Source organism: Rhynchophorus ferrugineus, unplaced genomic scaffold (genome assembly GCF_030347505.1).
Source record: "Rhynchophorus ferrugineus isolate W39M unplaced genomic scaffold, kcgeb_rfMv2 rfM2, whole genome shotgun sequence".
NCBI classification, from domain to species: Eukaryota; Metazoa; Arthropoda; class Insecta; order Coleoptera; family Curculionidae; genus Rhynchophorus; species Rhynchophorus ferrugineus.
In genome coordinates, this window is record NW_027472581.1 from 79,685,430 (window position 1) to 79,706,879 (window position 21,450).

The following is a 21,450-nucleotide window of genomic DNA, read 5'->3' on the forward strand; positions in this document are numbered from 1 at the left end:
GGACCACGAACATTCACCAACAACAACTGCAAATAATAAGATTCATCTTTATTTGGATGTACAGTGTAGATGCGACCCAGAGAGCCTGAAGCAAATATATTTGGATGTCCTTCAAATGGTGTTCCTTGTTTTCGACGCTGGAACAATTTTGATGACGCATTCCGTGTGTAATGGCATGGCATGTCAGCATACAGCAAAGTGTGAGCAAAATCAGTTGTACTTAATATTTCTCTTCTTCAATCTTTGTCTAAGTAACCAATACTTGTATTTAGATCTAAGTTTTAAATGTATTTCCCGTTCTGAAACAGTTAAGTGTTAATTTCATACCTAGAATATGTTTAGCTAGAAGAATTTGATTGTATTATTGCACGAGATTGCATTAATGTTTTATTTAAGGGTGTGGTGATTGATCTTATCTATTTGTAAAAGTTTTTATTTGTTTATGAACATATTTATTTTCATATATCATACGTATTGCTACAAAATTGATTGCTGATTCGTTGATTTATTATTTATGTTAAGTTTTGATGATATAATTTACTGAATTCAAATTAATTTGAATCAAATAAAGCATTATATTTTTTCAAATTTATATCAGTATTATGTTAATAGTAACAGTGAGTAAGAGAACAAATATGTTAATTAATATGCTAGTGTTTTGTCTTGTTTGTAGAAGGCATTTAAACGGATTAACTGTTATTAAAATTATTACATTAGCAAATGAGGGTAGCAGGTAGGAACGAACTGCATAAATGCTGGAGATACATTATCCCATTGTTTCTTGCACAGTAAATTAGGCTAAAAAGACAGGGAAATTCCGAAAACAAATTTAGTGGTAGAAATCATATATCTACGTCTTGATATCTAAAATAAGACGCAACGACAAAACGAAAAATCTGAATTATTCGAAGAACATTTAGCTAACGCATTTAGCTATTCTACAATAGATAAAAATTTTGTTTATCAGCCCGATATATCTGTAAATCTGATCTCTCCGATGTTAGCAAACAACTGACAACAAACTTAATACTAAAAAGACGAAAAAGTTGTCAATCCTAAAGAGTTGCCATATATGTTCCGGCTTGTTTGTTCCGGAATATCTTAAGGTAGCTCGAATAATTATGCTTAAAAAACTTGACAAACTGGCAGAGCAAGTTGTATCTTACCGGCATATTTCGGTACTACCTGTGGTATCAAAATTATTTAACAAATTGCTGTTAAAAATTATTAAACACTTCATAGAAATACCAGATTTCCAATTTGGATTTCGAAGTCACCGCTCGACAATAGGCCAAATGCACACAGTAACAGCTGTTGTAGAAAAGGCACTCGAAGAAAAGACATACTGCCCTGCATACAATATTGACTGGATAGGGCATTTGGAATATCTGCCATATCGCAACTTCTCTACCTTTTAAAGGGTTGTTTGTAAAGTGTCATCTATTTAAAACTTGAAACTATTTTGAAGGGGTTCATTTGCTTCAAACATATAGTGTTTAAGATAATTATAATTAATATTTTGGCTTAAGGCTTTTTAATCGAGATAACCTTTTCAACAAGAATGTTAATAAAATACATTAATACAAAGTAATATAATAAAATATATAGACCAACAAGATAAGCTTGATTATATAGATAAGAGATTCTCATGCTTCTTTTATCATATTTTTAATAGATGCTTAAGCTGTCTTTGTGACTCGTTGACTTTACCACAAAAAGAGCTGAGCAATAATTTTTAATTTTTTGTTGCTGTTCTTTAAATTATTACTTTTTGGTGTGTTTTCTCCATTCTGACGTAAATCATATGATTTAACTGTTTGAATTATCCCTTCCATAATTTTCGCAACGATATTGTAAAGGTAATTATAACTTGCCTGAATACATTCTTTAGTTGAACAAGTGAGCAAATTATTAACAGACACAGACTGTCAGCTGTGCTGCTCTGCTTTCAGTATGAGGGAACAAAAAGACAGAAACTTTAATACATTTTACTTAAATTGATGTCACTAAAGGAATATGAAAATGGGAAAAAGAGCCATACACAATTTTGATTATATTTGTCACGAAATATGTTATATTTTCAATTAGATTGCAGCTATTTTTATATACATATTTAATTATTTTATATTTATATATTTACATTTCATAATTTTTTTATTTATATACATTATATATATTCATTATATACGTATATTTTAGCTTTTTGATATTGTATAATATTTGTATATATATCGAATTTTATATAATTAATGATTGGTTTTGAAAAATTATATTTTGGTTTTATTTGAAATTTAATTGTTCAGTAGAATGTCAGAGGTTAGTCGCGTGATGTCTATGAAATTGTCGACCAATGAAATGTTCTCTTAATAAAATATTTTCATTACAGGTGCCTGTAATGGTAATTTAAACTAACCAATGATATTCAGCGAAATGACGTTCTCAGCGCCTTCCTGCTGAGACCACGCAATACAATTCTGGACTTATTTGTATTAAGCATAGAGTAATAGAGATGCAACTCAATAGGGGACTCTTTCGAAAAGTATTTCTGTGCCCAACATCCAGAGGGCGCATAATTGGCAACTCAAATAATTTGATTGGTCAGTTTAAATCTCCACTATAGGCACCTGTAAGAAAAATATTTTATTGTGAAGACATTTGATTATAGGCTCATTAGTAATGCTTGGCACGTGACAGCCTTGACGTCATGTTTAATTGACCATTGATATTTAAATAAAAACAATTTTTTTCTGAAATAAATTTATTAAATAAAATTCAATTAAATATAAATATAATTTGTAAAAAAATAAATATAAATGTAAGCGATAATAATAAGTATATAATGTAAATTTGTCTATAAAATATAAATATAATATAAAAATAAATATATCTATAAGATATAAATATTAAATACATAATAATTTGTAATATTCTATCTGAAAAATCATTATGTAGTGTACAATTAAAATAAAAGGTTTTGAATTTACATTTTTTAAAGATATTTCCCAAAAATATGTTATATTATCGAAGTGGCAATATCGTGGGATAAAATAAAAGAATTTGAAATAAAGAGACCTACTGACAGTATAATAAAACAATTTTTTGGGGCATAAGATATTGCCTTGACTCGTTCATTCATACATCTGGAATTATAGAGTCATCCTCTATTAGTATAGAATGTAAATTCTATTCTTATGGGTTAAATTACTATTCCTTATGTCAGCCATACTGAAAATAGGGCACAAAATAAATAAATAACAAACATACTATAGAAACGAAGTGAGCCAAACAGATCCGGTCGCGGCTTATAGCGTAACGATTAAAGCATGTAATAAGTTAAATGTAGCAACATCTAGATGTTGGACGTCGCGAAACATTTCCCCAAAAATTTCTATAAAGTGAAATCTCTATTTCTCTATGGTATTAAGTTAACACTCTATATATTACTCTATGTATTAAGTGCGGCTGCACTATTTAACAGTGAAAATGCATTGGTCATTAAACAAATGTCATGTCATGGTTACTATGGAATTTATAGTTGAAGACAGTTTTCTAGGTTAAAATAGTATAAATTATTAGTGTCATGTCATATTCATGACATATTGGTGATCTTATATAAAAAGAAGTTAGCTTTCTATTTTAAACACCATATTAGAGTAATTAATTAATCGTTAGCCGAATATATCTACCCAACAGTATAATGAAATCATAGAGGGAATCACGCATAGAATGTAACAAGGCCATTTTGTGCTTCAAGAGGTCAGTTCAGAGGTTACTCCGGAAGTCGTGAAGTAAGACCGCCGCTGATTTTGTTTTCCATTTTTCCGAAAGGGTGTTTTGTTGTTAGTGTTATTTTAATCGATATAAATTCGTTCGAATTCCCAGTTTCCAAATAGTACGCGGACCGGGCCCGGTTTCCCACAGGCGTTCGTTAAACGTATGCCCGTCGGTATTTTATATAAATCTAACGACGCCGGGGAGCGATTCCCGTTTCGCTCGAAATTTTTCGCTGGACTCGGCGGCGGCCGCTACCCGAACGCCACGCCATGCGAAAACTGTCCGCTATCTCTGCCAAATTCGATATTTTTGTTTCCAACTAATTCTCATTTCTCGAAAGTCGCCTATCGCAGTTTTTTGGTCGGTGCGCGCCTCTTAACACCTCAACATCCTTTCCCGGCACGTCCACGTCATCGTCGTCTGGCCGCCGTTCGACGGTTGACACCACCGCCCCCGGGGGGTGGCTGCGTCGGGTGTGTGCGTCGAGTGTAGTGAATAGCTAAGCCACCATGACGGCCTCCGAGTGCACCGGACCGTTTCTCCTCCGATAAAACGACCGACCGAACGACCGCGGTGGACTTTGTCTCCAGGTGCTTTGAGTTCGCCCGCGTCCTGGACCAGCGAGTGAACGATGGCGGACAGGGCGTCTCAAAGACGGAAAAACCTGGGTAGAAGCGCCTCTACTGAAAGCACCGAGTTCTCGTTGAGCATGGGTCGGTCCATACGCCGCAAAAAGCCGAAAGAACGATGGCTGTTGACCCGGAAAACATGGAAATACATGGCGGACGCCGGCCGCAAGTTGATACCGGACGGGGCGCGAAACTGCCCCGAAGACATACCAAAAATCGAGGCTCATTTTCAGGAACTGTGTAAGAAGGAAGCGAAATTTCTGTTATGGCGCAAGAACTCGTACCCGGGGGCTTTGGGTTTCCGAAAGAAACGGAAACAACTCTCGAAAAAGGGCGGCAGTTGTCGGAAGGCTACTTCGGAAGGGGAGGTGGACACCCTCAAGCCCGAACGCCCCAAAGACTTGTTCTTGCAGCCCAAATTACACGGAAAGTTCGACATCAAGAAAATGAAAGAGGATTTCCTCAATAGTCCCTCAACGTCTACCCCTACCGACAGCAAAGGTCTTATATCTTCAGCGCAAACGTCGGACGACGAATCTCTCGAGGACAAACAGTTGGTGAAGATGCTAGAGCAGTATTTACGACTAGCCAACACACCAGATGCCTTGAAAACTGGCTCAGCCGATTTTAATTACCAGGAATTGATTGACAAGTTGCAGAGGCATCTGACCTTGGCTTCCAGTCGGACGAATTCGCCCACAGGACTTTATGCCGGTGCCTATTCGTCACCCAGAAAGAATTTATCGCCGTATCAATCCCTGGAACAGGTCAACCATCAAGGGGATTATCAAAGGGGCTTGCTGGATACTCTCTCCCGATATTTCAGCCATAGTACCAAAAGAGATAAAATCGTATCCGATCTATTAACCGACAGAAAGGCATTGGAAAAACTTTATTTCGATTTAAGAAAAGCCAAGGGTTTTCGGGGTAGTAGAGGAGGTACGGGATATTCATCCCCCAGCGGATACCACTCGCCAAACTACAACAACAACGCCAGTGGAAATAACAACACCTCAACTGGTTTCGGGCGGTTTGCGCTTCACCATCATCGAGATCCCGAGGGGAAACACGTGGGGCATCCTCCGCCATTGATCGAAGTGCAGGGTGAGACAATCGAAGTGACGTATCGGGACTGGAAAACTCAGACGGTACCGATACCGGAGAGCGTGTTGGTGGAATGTGAAAAGGCTTATAAGAAGCAGATGGCGGAGGAGGAAGAAGAAAGACGGGAAAGGGAGAGGGAGGAGAAACACAAGGGTTCCAGGAGGAAGTCGAGTGTGGAGAACGACGATGTGTCCCAGTCTGTGTCGGATACCATCAAGAGGTACTTGAGGATGGCGCGGAAGAAGAGCGTGGACGCGGACAAAATAGACACGATGTTCAAGCGGGTGAATTACGATCGCAATTTGAGGAACATTAAGGCTAAGGGTGAGATCACGAAACCGGGGGATGACGATGGGTTAAATAAAGGTTGCCAGACAAATGACGATTGGATTGTGACGTATCGTGATTTTAAAATGGCGGACGTTTATGACCTATCCGACGACAGCAGGTTGTCAAGTGCCAGGAGTAGCGTGGATATAGGAGCTTTTGAGGGGGAGGGATCAAAGACGACGCCGACAAGTCCCCCCACTTCCAAGAGCGGCCATGGATTCTTCAGTCACTTGTTACATGGAGGCAAAGATCACAAAGGTCAGGATGCTTTAATATCGATTGCCTTCAGATATTTTGTTTTAAATGAAATAGTTAATTAAAAACAGCATAATTTTATATACAGTAACATATATTATTTTATGCAATTCTCAACCAAAGATTAAACTGGTAGGACCCAGCTTTTGAGATATTATAAAACAGTGTCCTTGTGATGATCAGGATAACTCTTGATAGATTTATTTGAAATTAGAAAGTCAGTATTTTTTTGAATGCGTAAGTGTAGCTCGTGATTGAATAATTGATTTAAAAACATTGAAATTTTAATTTTAGGTTGTGGGCAAAAATAGTTAAATTTTCGGTGTGATTTATAACATCCACATCCTTATAAAAGTAGCTGTAATTAAAAAACTGCTAATTGATCATATTTTAGCACTAATTAAAAAAATAACTAATAAGAATGCTTTCAGAAAAGTTCTATGAAATTTTTTTCCCGGCCCTCTTTCCTGGACTTCCTTTTTCACTGAGACTGACTTATATATGGAAATATGCACCAATACTATTAAAAAGCAGAAACCTTCGATTATATCAAAGAGTAATATAATGTATCTTCTAATATACACATAATATGTCCGTACAAGGTAACTTTTTCTAATAAAGATTTCTTTGAAATCCAAATAAAAAGTTATATTAAAATGTTTAAACTTTCATAATCTCGGTCCATCATAATTTATGTAATATTATGAATTTTAAAACAATATTAACGTTATTATTAAGTTATTCTATTAATTATTATTAATAATACTCTATGTTAATTAATTAATTTATCCATTTAAACGTTTTAAGAACACCTTTTGAGTTATAATATGTGTCTAATTAATTTAAAAGATTTTATATTGCAACCACTAGTCTCATCATATTTTTAGATATTTATCAGTTATTTGTTATTCACTCATGTAGTTATTTTTAAATTATATTTTATTAAAAACAGGGTATATTTTCTGTAAATACTTTTTTCGGTCAATTTAATTAAAAAAAAATCATAAAATGTTTTACCATATTTTCAGATTTGAAATGATTTTATTTGGAATTTTTGTGTTCGCGTATATTCAGCTTGTATCTATTATTTTATAATTGTTATTAATTGTTTCCGATTTTATATAATTTATTTCATATAAATTTCTAATAACAAGATTCATTACATATCAGGATATCTCGAAAAAAGTACAATTAGTCATGTTTTTGATGTCTATGAGTGTTGATTCTAAATATCTCATATATTGCAACAAATTAGTTCTATTTTAGATGTAGGAATGTTTTTATAAATGTTACGAAGACAAAAATGAAAAATTATAAAAATTTGACCTACGTCTACTAGTTTTGAACAAGTGAAGTTTATTATGGCTGTATAAACATTGTTTATGTTATGTTATTATTTCAGCAAGTTATTAAAAAAATCTACGGTATTGCTATTGCTGAGAAAATGGGCACCACTATGAATGATTAAAATTTATTATAAAAAAAGTTTGTTAAAATGTAATCAAAATACATTTAAAATAGAAAAACCAATAAAAAAGAATATTGCTACTATTTCTTGTACCACTGCATACTCATAAAAATGCACTTTATTGCTACATTAAGAAAATTAATATATCTTGTATAATAAAAAACTATTAAACGTAATTTTTCGTCTATTTAATTATTGTGTTAAAAATTAAGTGTGAGTGATTAAGTTACCTTACTATCTGATGTGAGATATAATAGGTTATTATGCTAAATAATAGACAGAAATATAGAGTAGAAACCTATTCGAACACACACATGAGAAAAAGCAAGGAATAAATTAAAATATGTTAGTGTGTAGTTGATTTTATTTAAAAATACTCAAGTATAAATATAACTCTGACCTTCGTTTGCTTTTCCTACATCACAATTAATTTTTTTAAGTTTAGAGCACCTGTAGTTAACATTTTTAAAATGTAAATCGATATTTTCCACATGCACTTTACGAAATGTAAATTAAATTAAAAAAACATTGGAAATAGAATCGAATGTTCAGGAACCAAAAATTTAATATTATGTTGTGTCAGCTGTGATAATTTTTAATTATAAACACAATTTTATTTTTAGAGGCATTTTTTTTGAAAATTTAGTTTTTGTTTGTAATTAGTTTTAAACCATTTTCCTTTTTTTTGGTAGCACTATTTTAATTTTTTTATATTTTAAAATAATGGAAGCGTTGTCTTATCTTCCACGACCACGTGTTTCTAGAAAGAGCACTACCTGGTATATACAGAGGATGAGGTGGAATATTTAAATGTTTTAATGTAATAGAAGGTTATGAGACATATGGACAACAGGGAGAGAAATCAACAGTCTTCAGAATGGTGTTTAAAAGGAGCAAAACACTAAAGACCTAAATTAAGTTGTTCAAAAATTAAGATATCGTGGAAAAGTGTGGTTATTTTTTCTTAAGTATGGTGTCCTTAAAATTCTGTCTCCATAAGTACAAAAACTATTTTGGTGTTATAGGAGAGAATATCCGAGAAGAAATGGTCAAATATCAGAAAGATTCTTTCATTTAGCACTACATTAATATTGAATCGTCATCACTGTGCAATGAAGTTAATCACTTCTGGTGGTATGAAAAATGTATAGTGATTTGTTTCTCCCAATCGTCTCCATCATCCATCATTATGATTTTATTTGATTCGAGCCTTCAATGGGCATTAAATGTTAATAAGAACGAAATCACGATTTCGCCAAAACTACAGGATTTTAAGATAAGCAGGAAAGGCAAATTCTTCTGCATATGGCGTTATTCTAAAACTTGGTGTATATTTAGTCAAAAAGGTTACAGTTAAAAGTTACAGTCAAAAGGTTACAATCCTATCCATAATGAATAAATATTAGGGATTCTTGCATTTTAATATTTCTTTATTAGTATTTATAAAAGACAATGTTTAAAATAAGATTAAATTGGATTTATAAAGCTTAATTAACTTTGCTATTCATATGTAGAAGCTGCCATGCCCTAAAATATTTTAAATAAAAAAAGTGTGAACAGTCTTCTATTTTTTGTCAAATACGACTAGCGTTTGTTCTTATCCATTTTTTTCCAAATCCTTGCACTGTACTAATCATGGCCTTATTGTATATTTTTTGCAAATTTTGCCTATATTCTTGTTAAAAAAATATATAAGTAATTTTATTTACGATGCTTGAAAGTCACTCATTGTGTCGGTATTCTTTTGTGAAGATATAATTGAACATTTACCAAACAAGTATAATGAACGTGTATAACTGGAGATGAAATATGGTTTTGTAAGTATTATTATTTGTATAATTAAATAGGCTTTGGATTGATGCCTCGAAAAGGATTTTCAAATCTAATAAAAGATTATATCAAAGTCACTTAGAAATACGTTTAAAATTAACTTGATAGAGCCCAATCGGAATCATTTCTGACGGAAAACAACTGAATTGTGGTATGATAATTTATGGATATTATATTACGATAATGCGGCATAGTATAAAGCCATTATTGTTACTAAAAATAATGGGTTGTAATGATTGGAAAAGTCATTTTGTTTATTTTTCAAGTTTTTTTTAAAGCCAATTTATTTACATACATTTAAAAACACTGCTGTGCTTCTGTCATTTCTGGCCGAAAAATGCTACTCTCTTTACGATTTCAAATTATTTCCTTAGAGTCGATGTGGGCTTTTGACCATTTGCGAAGCTTCTGCGGGCCTCGACAAGGATTATTATTGTCATTTGTGATCCATTTTTCAACGTTGGTAACTGTTCACTTAAAAATACTCGTTTTAGCAGCAGTTAACATACTGAAGCTTTATTCGTTAAATATTTCACTATTTGTTCATCTTAAATCCAAATATCGAGCATCTTTTTGAAACCACTATTATATAAACGGTTTAAAACTATATGATGATACATGTTCATTAACACTGAAGTTTGCGTAACGTAACCGAGCAAACCAAGCATTCACCACCATGAACATCATACCATTTTCACTGATTTGATAACTATTCCTTATCAGTAGGCAATAATATTTGGCTGGACAAACCAATTTGTCTAGCTTTATATCTAGAATTCTATGAATTATCATAGATACAACAAATTGCATTTGATGTATACCATTTTTGAGTACACTGGTTTTTTGGGTTACACTGGATCCAAAGTTTTAGATTCAATCTTATGAAAGATATATTGGAAATTTATTAGACCAAATGGAATTTGTACTATTTTTATTATTAATTGCTTATCATTATATTTGCTTTAATTGACCTCAACAGTTTTGATAATAACAATGTGGTTATGAATAAATAAAAAAGAATACTATTTTATATAGTATACCTTATTCTATTCAAGATATTTAATTTACAATCAGTAACTAATAACTTTAATTTATTTATAGTATCGCCAAAACACTCAACATTTAAATTAAGATAGATATAGTTGAAATATCACACAATACAAGAAGTTGGCAAAAAGTTACATTGTCTAAAATTAATATGTGGAATTCTTATTTTGCAGCTTAGTCACATATTTCTAGTATCCTTGTTTTTGGAAATGTAGGTCACTTTTGATGTACCAAGGAGTATTAACAATATGTTTCTGTATGCTATTCCTAATCTTCTAGATGTATAGATGAGGACAGTATAGCATATTAATCTTTCTAAACATTAGTACAGGATAAATTATTTAATGTTTTATTTTTACATTATTTTGTTACGTCAACATATTTAAAATGTATTCTCAAATACTTAAAAACACTTTTATTTTTGTTACAGCTGTCACTGCTACCGCCATGCAGAAGAGTAAATCCTCTTCTAGTGTGATGCAGCAGGGCAGTCGTTTGGTTGCCAAAAAGATATTCCGCTCCAGGAGTAAAAGTCAAACCAGGCCGTCTCAAACGCCATGCAGTTGGAGTCCACGGGTAAGTGATTAAATAATAATTTTAAAAAACACAGTATTATGGGAAAATGTTGCGGAAACATGTTACTTATTTTCAAAAAATTACCGTATTAAACATAGAGACTGAAGACGTGAATTCAAAGCATTGTTCGATGGAAATTTATTCATTCCATATGACTTTGGTACTGCAGTAAATTTGATGAACATTGTTTTTTACAGCATTTATATAATTATATAAAGTGTCATTGAATTAAATGAAATAGTTAATTGTCAATAAGATAATAAGATGATTTCTAACAAAGAAAATGAAGGCTTTTTATACTAATGCATTGGAAATAAAAAGTGTACCAGAAAAATGTACATACTTGTTAAAACAGTAAGAAATAAAGTACTACGTTTAATTTGTTATACTTATTCATTATGCATTTAACATTATTTGATTTATTATAAATTGCTGAAATTATCTGAAATTAATACTGATGAATCTGATAACCAACTGCGTTTCAAAAATAATTTAGAGACAAACAGTTTTATAATATTGCAATTCCAATTTCTATCCTATTCGCTCTGTTTATTATAAAAAATTATAAAATAACTATTCTTGTCTGTATTTTGATCAGCGATATTTATTAGTAAAAATGCAAAGTATGAGCGAAAACTGTAGAAATATATAAAACTAAGAGGGTTGGATGACTGTTTTATGTTGAAAAATCATATTTGTTGTATTTCAGTAGTCAACAATATTCCTTAGTAATTGATTCTGAAATAATTGTAGCTAATTATTTCCTTAATCTAAAGGTAATGGAAGTCAAAATATGCTTTAAGTTTTATATTCTTTAACATAAAAGGTCGTGGAAGTAGTAATTTCGGTTTTCTCTAATATAGGGATGTAAAATTGCATATCTAATGCAACATTAAATTTATTCTTATTGAATTAAATCATAATAGTGAGACATAGAATGGACCGAATTTCTACCGAATAAGTGAGACCGAATGGACTAAGTGTTTGATCGAATTGGAAAGGAATTGTATATTAGCAGTTGTTCGGACCTATATTTTCAACTTTAAATGGGTTATAAATATAAACTAACCAGAGTTGTTCAACAGGAAAAGAATTGTTTTCTATTACGACAATGCTAGACCACATTGCTCTGTAGTAACACGCAAAAATTGAGCAATATTGAATTGGTTGTTTTGATGCGTCCACCCCATACTCTGGACTTCTATGTCGAACTACTCTTTTTTAGGAATTTTATAGTTCGAATTTCAGTAGCTTTTTTACTGATGGCATTATAGTTTGACTAGAGAGGTGATGAACGGTCGTCGATCGAAACTGCATGTACATAATTGTTTATTAGTACTTGAAATTCACATGAATTAGTTTATTTCAACATAAAACATAAAAAAGAAGAAAAAATTATGAGTGATTTCTTTTCAGATTGTATTATTGTTTAGTTCACTTAACGTAAACTAACTTCCACTTCATGCAGAAGTACTTGGGATATGAATTGATATGATTTGTAGTATTGTCATTATAATCATGGTGGCTACTTCTCAACTAAGCCCAGGCGCAAAATGGGATGCGGGCGACGCAGTGAGAGTTTGAAAAACCTGCTAGACGCCGAAACCGCACACGATACGATTACAGTTCTTCCTTCGCAGTAAAGCTGTACATAGCAGTGGGTTTGGTATAATGACAATTCACATTGCATTATTAACAACTGAACTGGAATTTAGTTCTGAATCTGATTCTCTCCCAGATCGCTAGTAGAAGGTAACTGAGAAGTTGTATCGAAAAAGAAAAAAAACTCAAAAGCGAAAAGACTCAAAAGACGGAAAATCTACTTTAATTAAATAATTTAGTGAAGAATTTTAATTAAATAATTTAATCTTTATTTAGTTTATATGACTTCTATCACACAAAACTTGTCGAGTGCACACAGATTCGATTAATTCTTCTTCCATTTTTAAACACTCACCGTGCATTTAGGCGAAAAACTGCGTCAAGAAAACTGCTTTCCGCAGGATTACGTTCGCCAAAACTGCGCCACGTCACGCTGGAAAGCAATATAGCGTGGTAACTATCGTTCATTAAGCCTACAAAATCTTACCGTGACTCACGCTGCTTCACTTCGTCAAGCTGCGTCCCATTTTTTGTAGCAGGCCTAATAAAATGCTCTTGATATCTCAGCACTTCGAATATTTCAATAAAGTAGTCGCAGTTGTCCAGGTTTCAGATATTGTTAATCTCCTATTTTTCAGATTTCTTTCTATGACCTTTATCTATGTCTGTTCACTGCGTTTTCCACACAAAAAGGTCGATTTCACCACAGAAGCCTGTGGGGAATTCGTTTACATTTCATTGGACAAACATGTCAAAAACATCTGAATAATATAATCTGCTCCTTTGAATTTTATAGAAGCTGCAGCTTAGCCGATTCGGCTTATTAGTTCAGCAGTTTTCTGCCGCCACTCTCTTCTCATATATCCTAAATACTCAACTAGTTTAATCTACTACTATCCTATTATACTATCATAATCCTAAATACTTGAACTCCTGCACTTGTTTTAATTATATCTTTTTAAAATTTAGAATAGCAGGCAATTGTCAACATTTATATGGTGAGATCAGCAAAATGTAATATTAGTCTTGTAGGAATATTCGTCTGGTTGGTGGGAATGTGTGGCTGTCGATGCGATTGTTTATCCGAACACTCACCACTATTTTGTGAAAGGAATTCGCACGGGAACTGAAAACACTGGTTGAATTAAAAATTGTTTATTGCGATATTAAATGATACATGTGGTCGATGGGAGAATGGACAGGTTATTAGGTTAGGTAAAGGAAATACGGTAGCGCTATGGAAGTGGTACTGTTACAAGGGGATATAGAAAAGAAAAGAGAGCGAGAAGTTTTTTTTTTTATTCCAGGATGACCAGCTAGAACCAAATGATCTTCTGCTGATGTCGCTTCGGGTTCGGGATATGATTGTTTTGCGGGTGACGGAGACCCTGGGTTATGACTGGGATTGTCGTAGTTGGTTTACTACCGAGGCTTGTGGATGGGCAGGGATTTAATCAAGGTGTTGTCGTGTTCTAAGGCGCCTATGGAGAACCTTACACTGAGTATGTTCGAGAAATTCTTCACAAACGGGATGCCTGATTCTATGTGAGTGTTGACGTTCCTCATAAACCATGAAGCATTGCTTAACGTGCAGACTTTTTTGGATTGGAACACTTGGAGTAGTTCAAGTTGCCTCTCATCTGCGGTCGAACTGGAGACCGAGGTATGAAAATTTTTGGAGCCAGGGAATGGGGAATTTATCCATTTGGAGGCGATAGGCGCGGAACTCCTTCTTGCGGTGCAACAGAATAGCCTGAATTTTGTTCGGATTTATCTGCAGCCGCCAGAATTTGTACCACCCAATCGCCTGGTTTAGCTGGTTTTGAAGTCTGTTGCAGATAGCGCCAGGACTATAACTGGTTGTGAAAAAAAAGCAGATTGCTATACAATTCTGTGTGAGAAAGGTTGTGGAGTGGGAAATCAGCCATATATAGGAATAAGAGGGCTGGTGCTAGTGGAGCACCTTGCGGGACTCCTGCGCTAATATGTTTACGAGAGGAGACTGCATCACCGATCCTAACTTGAAAAGGAAATACCGTCCAAGTATGAATCTATCAGGAAGATTAGGTCATTCGGTAGACCAAGCTGTTTCGGTTTGAATATTAGACCATTAGTGGTGCCATACTTGATCGAAACTTTTGGAGACATCTAGAAAGATAGCTACAGTTTTTCGAATTGTTCTTTTGGGATTATGTGGTATGCGTCTGTGAAATTGTTTAAAGCGTTCGGCAAGATTGGAAAGTGAACTAATCAGGCTGATGGGCCTATAGTCAAATGGATTGGACTTGGCATTGTTTTTAGGAATGACAGCGACAAGCGCATGTTTCCAGTTCTTTGGGAAATGCTTTAACCTCAGGATGGAATTGGTAATGTTAGCAAGTTCTGATAGCTGCTTGCTAGTGAGGTTTTCTAAAGCTTTTTTAGAAGACGTTTTATGGAGATCTGAAGTTTTCTGGGGGAGACTATGCTCTTCAGAAGATGAACTGACTGGAACTTTTAACACTTTAGAGAGGGGATAGTGTTATTAATGATGGACAATGTCTGTTGAGGTGGGCCAAGAGATTCAGGGCTGCTTGTTTTAGTAGCTCTGTCTGCGGCTGATTGTATATCTAAAGTGAGTTTAGATACTTGGGATAGGTCCTGTCCGCTGAAGCTCGAGTTGAAACAGACTCCATTCGGTAATTTTCTTGGGTTTAGGAGAGACGGAACTCAGAGGAAAGTCGTCGTGGTGCTCTTTTATAGCCGGAAACGGCATGGTACCAATCCACCCGTGTTGCGAACCTTTGAACTAGCTGTGGGTGAATGCGTGTGGGCCTAAAGGGACATAGCGGTCGCTACAGTCTATATTTATAAATGTAGAAAAAAACTGAATAAAATTGTTAGTATATATGCCTGCCGATGTCACTTGAACATCATTCCGAATGCTATTGATGAGAATCAGACCCAAGATTGTGCAAAATGAGCTCCTATATATGCGGCAACATCGCGCGAGTACAGTTCGACTCGGTTATAAGTCATAGCTTACATTTGAATATTAGTTTCATAAAATAACATGAATTCCTCATAAAGAGCCGATTGTTTTGTATTATTAATTTGTATCATTCCGTACAGAAATGAATACTGATAAAGCCCATTAGATTGAATTTTATATTATATTATTTTGAACTTTTTTATAATGTGATAATATAATATTATATCTTATTAATAGTGATCATTGAATTTAGGTGGTATATAAAATAGAATTAATTAACATAGTTCGCATCCATACTTGCTATTTTTGAATATAAAAGATTTTGCGATATGGTAAATACAAACTGAAAATAAAACAGAAACGAAAACGAATAATAAAGTATGTAAACCAATAAGTATAAAACTGTAACATACAATTAGTTAATTAGTTTTAGAGCACATTTGTTTGGGAATAGAATGTTACAGTTGCGTACAAAATAAGTTTTTAATTAAATAAATTATTAATTTAGAATCTCACAATGTCAATAAAGACCTTTATATATTATTTTGATTAAATTATATCATAATTATGGATTAAGAATGTATTAATTCTTAACTATTTAAGTGATTAAAATATTTTAACCTAAATATGTCAAGGTCTTTCTTTTACAATAATTAGTAATTGTTATAATGTATTAATGAATTATGATTTATAGAGTTTAAAAATGCATTAAAATTATTTCATTATTTGTTATATCATAATTATTTGTTATAACTCTTAACCTTCGGCTGTTATTTATTTTTATGTTATCTAAATTTGTGCCTATCAAAATTGTTCATTATCGAGTACATTGGGAAGCAGTGACACTCTTTCGAAGTACTTCACATATACACGTTGAATTACACTCGTTATTAGTTCTAGAGTAATATCGCGTTGTACCACTTTGTTTGAAACATAGTATGGAGCATTGACAATGGGACGCAGCACTTTGGATCAGCCTAGAAAATGTATGCAAATTGATATTACTATAACGTCTGTAAGTAAAAATATTAATTCAAAAATACAGAATCTTCAAGCGATGATATAATGATTTTACGTAAGTTCTCAAGAGGGTATTTCTAATTTGTTAAATTCCACTTTCGGTTATATACATTTGATGATAGTTTAGAAGAGAGGTCAAAATTAATTATTACTCTAGGAATTATTAATATTGTGTGAGAATTGCCATGACAAAAATATTAAAGAGTTGATGGTGTCGATTGGTGTAAATAAATGACCAAGAAATATAATGGCGGTGATTCAAAAAAACGCATACATCATTGTAACAGATGACGAATCTTGGTTTAAAAATAAATTGCGTGCACAGTGATATTCGTCGTTAAAAGAAGTTGTTGATACGTTTTGAAAAAGCATGTTTTGGATATAGCTCAAGGGATGTCAAGTAGATATCCGTTACGGTTGTTGCTATCATCAACACAATGCGTTTCCCATGTTAACCGCTTTTGATTGTTGTTTTTGATGTGGCCGACAGCCGGATTGTATTTAATTTTTGCCAGGAAAAAGCACAGCCTGTTAGCTTGCCTATTTAAAAGCCGACTTTTTAACTTCACCGATACGTTATTATGTATTTTGTGTTGTTGCTAATAAAATAAAGTTTTTACTGTTGTGATAATGCATCACGACGGCCGAAATAATAAACTGGAATTAATAGAATCGGTATTTGTTGCCAATATTTTTCGCAGCTCGAATGCTTTGATGTAAATACACACAATGGCCACTGCCAACTCTGGAGAGTCGCGAAAAAATCCACTTGACGGCGTGACTTTTAAGTCATCTGATTCCGCTACACATTTTTATACATAGTATACCAAAACTGTAGCCACAGACATGCTATAGTACGTATTTAAATGAGTACAGCTTGAAATGTTTTGCATTATCTACACAATTCATAATTAGTGATCGACCTGTAGTCAAAATTCGACTATAATTTAATAAGTTAATCATCTTTCTCTCATAACACAGTAAAGCGAATAACTTGAACATTATACAACGTGCGACAAAAATCCCCCACAATTTTGGTTTTCATAAAAAGTTCATTTAGTCTTTCACACATTTTTTTCTCGTTGTGATTGAAACATTATATCGGTTAGATGTGGCTCTTTCTAAGGCATTTCTCATGGCATCCGGAAACATTTGAAGCTAAATTTCATCAATTTCGTGACGAATATTGTCTTTAAGATGTTGAATCATTTGGGGCTTATTCACATAAACTTTTGATTTTAAAAAATCCCATACGAAAAAGTCTGGTGCTGTTAAATCCGGATATATGGATCCATGCTAAATCGCCACTTCGCGAAATTTGTCTTCGTGCAAAAACGTCATTAAATAATTGAATTGTTGAAAGAGCTCTGCGTGCTGTGGTCACATCTTGCTGTAACCACATGTCGTCTAGTCCTTACTCTTCCATTTCAGGCACAAGAAAACTTCGAATCATATCTTGGTACCGTTCAGCAGCAACAGTAAATGCAACAACTTGGTCATTTTCAAAAAAAATTAGGGACCAATGACGTTTCCAGCATGAATTCCACATCATACAGTTGTTTTTAGTGGATGCAATGATGTTTCATGAATTAATTGAGGATTCTGTGTTCCCCAAAACTGACTCTTCTGTTTATTGACGTGGCAACTGAGACGAAAATGGGCTTCATTGCTCATTGTCAATTTAGACGAATAATCTTCAATTTCACCAGACAGCCTTAGGATTCGATTACTCTACTCAATTTCTCAGGATCTGTCGATAGACATTTTTGGACTAATTCAATTTTGTACGGGATCATTTTCAAATCGGTTTTCAAAATTCACCTTAAACTGCGTGCAAAAATTTTTAACTGGGAACCACGTGTTCGATTTGATGTTTCTGGAGACTCTAAAGAAAGGGTGCTTTCAGAACTGTAATACCGTCAATGCATACGAATAAATGATCTTCCTTTACTTTACCTGCAGTACAATGATATACAGTGTCTACGTAGAGCAAGAATAATTATTCGTAGCTGTTATCTGTACATCAGACAATAAATTAACTCAAAAGGTGGTTTCTAATGGTTTCCGTTTTTTTTCCGTTGCAATTTCTTATTATTTTATTACCAAGAAATCTAAAAAGTAGATTTACGGTTATAGAAATTTTTAATTCAAGAAAATTATTTTTCAGTATAATTTTCTTCAGCTTTATTATATTCGCACTTCTTCAGCATACGATACCTCAAAGACGTAGTTAATTGTTCTAAGGTCTGTTAAATACCTGTTTATTAGAGCTATTACCTCTTTATTTGATAGAAAATGTGATCCAGGAAATAATATTTTAAAATGTGAAAATTACCACAAGTCAGCTGAAGCTAAATTCGACAAAATTCCTTTTATATCACGAAAACTGATGTTTCAGGATACACATTCTTTTGTCTGATATTTGGATGACTGTTTAGTTTGTAGTCTAAAATGTTTTAAGGTTAAAAAAGAGTTATATTCCATTGTAAGCGAATGCAGAAACTATTGTGTATATATATTTTTGTTACCTAAAATTGAAATGAAAATAAATACCTGAATTACCTGAAAGTTATGTCTAGGGAGTACGCTGGGTACAGTGGAACCTCCCATTCGATTAGGGACATTGCATCCCCACAACTCTTGCTGCCTCTTGTCATTCTAGAGGATGACTTTGCACCTGTTACTCTACTGCTATAAGATATACAGCAACATATATTAACAACAATAGACATTATTGTCATGTGAATATTCCGCCTTGTTCTCGAAGTATATAACATATGTTTATACTATAGACACTAATACATAGTATAGCTTACTAATATTAAATGAAAATTTGTTAGTTTATGTAAAGAATTGTTAAAACTATCGAATTTAAGAGTTGGGTCAGGTTAGGTTAGATAAACGCATGATTTCGCATGTTCACTAATAAATAACGCTGATGAAAATACATCTAAGCACGTAGTATAACTTGTCGCTTGAGTGCTAAACAAATAAATCCGGATAGTGAATCGATTTGCATTAATATTTTCAATCAATATGGGTGGAAAATATGTTTCCTTCTCGGCTGGAAGCAGCAAAAAGATATTAAAAGATACTCTTAATGTCCATGGATTTCCATTCCTAACGGACAGAGTTTTCGTATTTTTTACCATTTTTAAGGCTGTTTTGCATTTGCTTAATACTGACAAGATAGTTCTCAATAAATTAGTTCATTTTCTTGTAGTGTTTGACTTATGTTAAGCTGTTTTGCGAGTGATAAATTGTTGGAAAAAACAATGAATGTCGTATTACACCATCACTTGTAAAACTTAAACACCGATCATACGCTAATCATAACAACCACCTTTTTAAATTTGTTCGTGGCTTTTAACAGGTCAAGGGCTGTTATGGAGCTAGTTGTTTAACATTCAATTTAGCTTAGAATATAAATTACTTTTCCTAGCAAAGAGAACACTTGTAAATACATTTTTTTTATTATTAATTGTCTTAGTTATAAGAGTTACTCTTAGTTATAAGAGTTTATATTTTCTAATATATCCGAGCTATATAAGCTATATAAGCTGTGGGTGTATGAGAACTTGCACAATGTTTCAACGAAGTCCGTTGAATAAGACTATGAAAGAACATTAAAAATACGACTAATTTCTTTGCTTAAAGTAATCTTATCCGTTACATGTTTTATTTTATATTCAGAGACGTTGAAATGTTCCTAATATGTCAAAGTAAACACTTATTAAAGTCACCAAGCAAGTGACGTCTTTCATGTTTTCAAATATTCTATGCTGAATGTTTTTTTAAATGCTTTTGAACTCAACATGATTCATATTTATTAAGACGCGTCTAATGTAGACAAACAAGGTGAAATTTGTTGCACTTGAATAATCGCAATCATATGTTTTGGAGTGTCGGCGGTTTCTCGACGATATCTAAAATATATTTTTAAATATATTTTCTCCGGATCGCTCCAATTTTGATGGCGGTCTCTTTAATTTCATCTACTTACAGATCTCTTTGTACGTTTATTACTATTATCATGATAATAAATGGTAAAATGGTAATGGTAATGGTAATTAGTAACTACCAGTGGGCATTGAAAATATTTCGAGCTTGAACTTCTGCAAGTGACTGATTAATATTTAGTGATTTTACTTCATCTTCGCATTTCGCTTGCCAATAGGAATGTCTCATTCTTTCATGTTCTACTCACCATTATTAAAAAGTCAAAGGTAAATAGAAGGCATGGAAAACAATACTGGAGGAACATTACAAAAGAAAACTTTGTATATCTTTACCATGAGAGATTTCTACACGCAGATATAGTAAAAGTTAAGTCACGATCATTCAAAATAAACTCATATTTGCATTAATAGCCAATAACATAATTTGAATTGTTATGGCAAGAATGATGAAAATAATTGCTTAGTTATAGCAGTAGTGTTATTGGTGAATATAATTAGGCGAATTGACACCGTAATTCGTAGCCTTTTAGAAAAAGTGACTTAGGCTAAGTACTAAAATATTATATTGAATCCTTAAAGGATTCACTAAGATAAAACAGCTGTTCTTATGTTTAATAGTGGAATGAATAACAAGAGTAAGGCAATCCCTTGAAGACCTTGAGATATATGCTGATATATCTTCAGTGTTTTTGCAGGTGTTACTATCGTTTTCGATTACAATTGTTGCAATTGAACTTGAATCTAATCTCTTTAAGGAACATTCTTACAAATTCTCGAGAGAGTGCTCGTGAACAAGTATCGAGAGTGGTTGAATATTTTTTGAAAAGTCTGAAAGGGAACTTCATGCTCCATGTTTTTTAGATGTTACTTCACTTGATTATCGCT

General features: G+C 33.2%; 1 protein-coding gene across 2 annotated transcripts in view; it reads left to right on the forward strand.

Moving 5' to 3' along the window:
* Positions 1-4,102: 4,102 nt before the first annotated feature.
* RhoGAP102A (Rho GTPase activating protein at 102A) overlaps positions 4,103-21,450 on the forward strand; it is a 75,211-nt gene continuing 57,863 nt past the window's right edge. Inside the window, exons 1-2 of one of the 2 annotated variants that reach the window (XM_076396396.1) lie at positions 4,103-6,095; positions 10,868-11,013. In XM_076396396.1, the coding sequence (XP_076252511.1) occupies positions 4,406-6,095; positions 10,868-11,013 (1,836 nt within the window). In that variant the 5' untranslated portion in view covers positions 4,103-4,405. The remainder of the gene's footprint in view (positions 6,096-10,867; positions 11,014-21,450) is intronic. The other variant, XM_076396397.1, reaches the window with a different exon arrangement.